General features: G+C 39.2%; 1 protein-coding gene across 1 annotated transcript in view; it reads left to right on the top strand.

Moving 5' to 3' along the window:
* Positions 1-1,209: 1,209 nt before the first annotated feature.
* slc35f4 (solute carrier family 35 member F4) overlaps positions 1,210-6,000 on the top strand; it is a gene marked incomplete at both ends in the record, with an annotated part of 52,057 nt that continues 47,266 nt past the window's right edge. The window contains one exon of the mRNA XM_080844509.1: positions 1,210-1,285. Coding sequence (XP_080700635.1) covers positions 1,210-1,285 — 76 coding nt within the window. The remainder of the gene's footprint in view (positions 1,286-6,000) is intronic.

Raw genomic sequence — 6,000 nt, 5'->3', positions numbered from 1 at the left:
TTCAGGTATGTTAAAAACAATGGAAAATTGCTGTTATGATGTGCACAAATTACTACATGATGTGGAGGTTGAAGAATGAATATTGAGATATACTTTGTAAAGTGTCCCTTTTACAACGCCCTACATGACATTTTCTGAGTAGATCAGTGTATTGATTATATGGTTTAAAAGGTCAGTGAGCTTATATTTCTTGAGGTATACATTTCAACTCTGAGTGCATTCATGTGTTTATGCCTATTCAGGTTTGGCTAATGCATCAGCCTTCTGAGCCTGGCACAGCAGAAGGCTGAGGAATCAGTCTGTGGTTCCAGCCTTCCTAACAGGGTTGTCATGTAATTGAGACTGCTGTCCTGACTGCATCACAGTGAGCATGCTCAGAGTATGTGCACAGATCCTCAAGGACACCCTAAAGGCCACCAGCTCAAACAAAGGATCTGGTGTTTCCTCCTACAGACACACACGCAAGGGATTCACAGTTTTAAAATAAACCGTGTTATAGAATGTAATCGTTAAAATGAATTAAAACTATGAAATGCTGGAGTTATTTTTTTTACAGGAATAGGAGTTACTATCAGCGTATGTATTACCACATTTCTGTGAAACAAAACAGCTTTAGCAAAAATAAATGAAAACCTAAAGAACAAAGGAGCAAAAGAGAAAAGAGGGGCTTAAAATGCAGTGCGCTATTAACAGGCAGTGGTCACCTTAAAAGGCAAGGGATGCTAAATGTGACTTAGATGCGAGTAAGATGCAGGGGCATGGGGGGAACTAAGGATGTCAAGGAGGGAGAAAGGAAGTTGATCCAGCAGAATGAGAGGACAACAATGCACCACTGCACACACACACACACACACACACACTTGAAGCTGTCTCCCTAGGACACAAAGACATGACAGTGCAATAGTAGAGCCTACAGCACTCGCACCTGCTATGTGCTGCCTTTGGGAGGACGGTTCTGCAAAGGGGGGCACGCTAGGAGAACAAGAACAAAGAACATTAACACGAGAAAGAACTCACAGTGGAATTGAAAGAAGAATGAGGAAAGAGGAGCGGTAGTGATAAGAAGATAAATAGTTCAAGTTGAGGAGAGGAAGGATGGAGTGTGTTTGCTGGACAGATTGAGCTGCACTGGGGTGGCTCTCCTGCACACGCATTCATGCTCCCGCATACTTTTAGGACGTGCATTTAGGATTGCATTCAGCGAAGAGGATGAAGAAACATTCAACTAAAGTTGGTCAGCTCAATTCCTACAGCACCCAGGTGCTCCTCTGCCCCATCCCGTCGGGTAGGGAAGCATAGCATGTCTGTTTATCTCTGTGTGTGTGGGTTCAGTGAGGCAGCAAGGCAAGCGAGTGAGAATGATATTCAAGAGTCTGCTAGAGCCTTTATATAGAGTATTATCATGCCTGCACATTTTTGTACCATTCTCTCAGGGAGAAGGAGTTAATTAGAATATAGAAATATCATTGGTTTGTCATCATCGTAAGGTTTTTTTCACTTGAAGATTTCTAGCCAAAGTGTGTTTTACGGAGAGGCCCAAGACATGAGACAATACTGTATCCATTTCCCTTTTGGGGATATGTTTAATGTTATGGTTTCATCTTTTTTCCTTGCAAATAAACCAATATAGCTTAAATATAATTTTCCTCTATGAACAACTTTTGCTGGGCTATTATAAAAACCGAATCAAAAAGCTTCCTTATCCTTTCATTCATTTGCAAAAAGAAGTGATTGACAAGACTTCCCAGAGAGCTGACACTTCAAACATAGAAAAAAGAAATGTATTTAATTTCTACCTCACTCATTTTTAAAAGTGCAGTGTAATATGCAAAAGAGCTCACTTTTAATGTGTCCAAGTCATTTTAATTTAGAATTGTACATTATATTAAGTTACAAATACTTATTCCTGCAAGAACCTTGAAATAGCTATTGCTACAAGAGCCTTGCAAGCACTAACACCAGAGCTGCCATCATTGCTTGCTAAATGGTATCTGTTGGTGATAAAGTTGGTGAGCAAGGTTGTGCTGTGAAAGCTTTTCTTTCATTTTTGCGGGGTGCTCTGTCCTTGACCACAGAATAACATTATACATAGCCTGGGTGGCCAGTGGGAATGAGTGTGAGTTTTCCCATCCTTAACATGACCATATAGCATCACAAATATGTACTGAAGATTATACCAAAACTAGATGCCTGTAAAAACCTACTATTTTTGCAGTTTTTTTAGCTGCAGGACCTCAGGGTGGCTGGGTTTAATTGCCCCTGCAGGACCTCAGGGTAGGTGGGTTTACTACCTATCCTTTGTATTAACACATCAGGCTGCACTACAACCACCCTACTAATACTTATCAATACCTCAAACAGGCCTTTGTCAGCATAATGCTGGGGTGGTTAAGTGGGCACTTTCCTTTGTTGGTGTTTCGTTGACTTAGGCCTGCAACTCCTCCAGAAGTCTCCACAATAAGCTTTGGCAGTATCAAGGTTTTATGGTATACCATGGTCATTTATATAGATCATATATTTAGAAATACCAAAGGAATGATTTTCAATACCATCACAAATAGACACTCGTCTCTCTATAAAGACTTGTCCATGCCCACAGAGTTGCCAAGTTCTGGTACACTACCATACACACCACTCTAAGGCTGTTCTGTAAGTTCACCTTGAAAGACCCACAGAACATTATCATCCACACAGGAAGAAACGAAAGTACGATAATGTTTTAAGTGTTATTGGCACCTATGGTCTTTCGCCTGGAAGAAGGGTTTAATGAGATGTCGGGGAATCACCTCAGTGTAGGTTATTGTTTCTGTCGGCTAGAAGTGTTATTATGGTGTTTATATATAGTTTTATAGTTGTTAAAGTCTAAAACAAAGACATGATTGCACCACAAAGCATTTTTCTTCTAAACTGACCTTTCCAAAACAGCATGTTAAGGAGAACCTTTAGTAAGCCTAGGCTACTTGATGTGTAAGTGACCTAGATATTCCACATATGTTCAAATTAGCCAAAGTACAGTTTAGTCAGGATCCTATAGGCAACACAATCATCAATGTTTAATTGAATCAGGCTTATTTAATGATCATTTAAGCATATGAAGGTCATTTCTTGGTTTGTCTGATGATTTATTTTCATTCATAAGCCATCTTCTTTTAAATTGTTATTATTATCATGTCTCATATTCACTTATAGGTCTCAAAACCACAGTAACTCACAGGTACGACTTCACACATCAGTGTACAGCCGCCATATACACAGATTTTCACTCAGAAAATGATGTACGACAAACGTTTTAGTCTATTTTTACCATAAACTTTATTACACACTTTTCTTGGAATGGAAATATATATATATATTTTCACTTCATTTCTGCTCATTCTTTGGCCTGGATTACCACATGGGCCTATTAGGGACAGGCCCATGGGCCTTAAGAATCCTCTCCAAGCAAGTCCCACTGCTCCAGGGTTGACCCCTTGAGAAAATAAAGCCCCTAGCAATACAGAAAGGGATACATGGGCCCCCGACCTGAATGCAAGTGGTCTGAGCTAGTCTGATTTAAGACATGCACTGTATGTTTTACACCATATGTGAGGTCCTATATGGTCTTGACTTGACTATATGGCCTTGAGTGTATGTCAGTGACAGGAGCACTGCTAAGAATTCTGGGCCCCCTGACAGAATCTACAGTTAGGCCCCCCAGTAAGATTCTCAGATTCAGATTATAAAGGTTTCTGAGGGCCTCTAGTAGTGGTTGTGGATCTTCAGAGTTGCACCCTCTTCCTATTAGGCTTCTTAATCCACATGTAATAGCAGCATTGTGGTTATCAGTGGCATCTCTGGCACAGAAGCTTTGGTGGGACACAATAAACTCTGTATGGGCAGCATCTGACTCATTAGTTTAACTACATACAAACCTACATGCTTGCTCAATGAATCCAAACACAAATAAAATCCTAAAAGCACACAATGTGGCGCAGGAGTTATGCACAAAACAATCATTGTGGTCTGCAACGGGTCATAACACATCCAAAGCAACATTTCAGAGCAGGGAAACCCATTGCATTCTGGGCCTTAACCTATAGGCAAAATAACACGGCTTGTAATAATGCAATAGACTCCAGTGACGTTCATTGCTTGATGATGCTTGATGAACTTTCATCTGGGCAAACTTGTCAATAACTTTTATGCATTTAACCTCTGTTGCCCCATGGTATTGCATGTAAATGTCTAAATCCTTTTCAATGTTGAAAAGTTTCTCTCTGACTCAGCAGTGGTCACTGAGGTGTGACTATTAGTTTTAGCAGTGACACTAGCAGTGCAATGTTTTTTTTATTAATCACTCTAGATTGAAGCAGTGATTTTTGTCCTTTTCAGGCTGAATGATGTTGAAATTCTCTGGCTGGTGTGATCCCAAACGTTTAAAACCTATTATTGAAATGACTGCTACTGCTAACTTGGTTAAACAAACACTTAAAACCTTTTATTGAAATGACCGCTGGTGCTTACTTGGTTAAATAAACACAGAGGACCAGTCCCATGCCTGCCAAAGGACTTCTACTTAAGAACAGGAAGATATTAGGAATGTTTGGAACAGCCCTACAGTTGCCATAAGCACCTAGAGACAATTGTATTGTTATGGCGCTATATAAATAAAAATGAATAAAACTGAATTGAATATGTAATAAACGCACAACAATGTTATTTACGAAGAAATGGGTGGTACCTGCCCCTAATGTACAGACGCACCTGGTGGTTATACCCAGTGGTGTATAAAGTACCCAAAAGTCATACTTGGGTAAAAGTACAGATACCTTACTGGAAAATGACTCAAGTAAAAGTAAAAGTCACCTTTTAAAAAACTACTTGAGTAAAAGTATTGAAGTATCTGACCTTTATTGTACTTAAGTATCAAAAGTTATTTTCTGATATTAAATGTACTTAAATGTTGAAAGTAAAAGTAGAAGTAAATACTGTTAATAAAAAAAAAAGAATTTTGAGAATTATGAAGCTTATTTAGACTAAAATGAGCAAACTTATAAACATGGGCTGATTTTAACACAATTTTAACACAATAGGCAATACTAAAGCAGCACCGAAAGGAACAACCCAGTCATTACTTAAAACTGAAAAATGTCCTGTTCATCTTCAAAAGAAGTTGGTTCTCAAAATTGCTAGAATTCAGTCTCGCTCTTCAATCTTGGGCTGAAGACTATGAAATACTTTCAGTAACATGCACACACATCCCTTGAACAATAACGTTACTAGCAGCTATCTTGCTCCACACTGCTACATTACTGTTCCGTACTTCAGATTGTCACCATCCTTACTGGCTAGATAGATACCTCGATAGAGATGGAATAAATAATACGAATAAATAATCTTTACAGGTTATTAGCTAGCTTGAAATATTATATACAGATCTTACCCAGCGGTGAAAGAATATGACTAGTTTACAAGGTTGTGCTGGTGGCATTTAATTAAGAGGTCGTGAGCTTTCTCAATTTTTGATTGAGACCTGTATACTTTTGCTTCGATTATTGTTGTGTCCCTTTCGTTGTTGTTCTTAATGTTTTGGATATATCCTTCCACTGCATATTGCAGTCCATTTTGCCTTGACCTGGAGGATATCGCGGATATATTACTCCAAAAAGAATCACTGACACTTGACAGATATAGCAGTTGTCCTCGTCCAAGCCATGCTTTTGTGTTGACAGTCCAAGGAGTTTTGTCCGACATAGCAACAGTGAAGGCCGAATTATGCTCTGTTTTAGACGTAACGCGTAAGCACGTAATTTACACAAGGAACTTGTTTTAGACAAGTTTTGATTTAAGGTTCGTCTTAGACGCAGAGCCGTGTTGCAAGGCTTGTGAGCCGTGTTGCGTGTTGCAAAGCAAATTTACGCCAGAACTGTAGATTTATTTTGAGTTAAGTAAGCCTATTTATTGCAGCAGGACAAAGGAAAAAAACTTACCGGAGCATGAAAGTGTAGTGGGCGAAAGGCT

Source organism: Sprattus sprattus (assembly GCF_963457725.1).
Source record: "Sprattus sprattus genome assembly, chromosome: 1".
Lineage (NCBI taxonomy): Eukaryota > Metazoa > Chordata > Actinopteri > Clupeiformes > Clupeidae > Sprattus > Sprattus sprattus.
The sequence above is the reverse complement of the archived record's forward strand: the minus strand, read 5'-3'. Positions and strand labels throughout refer to the sequence as shown.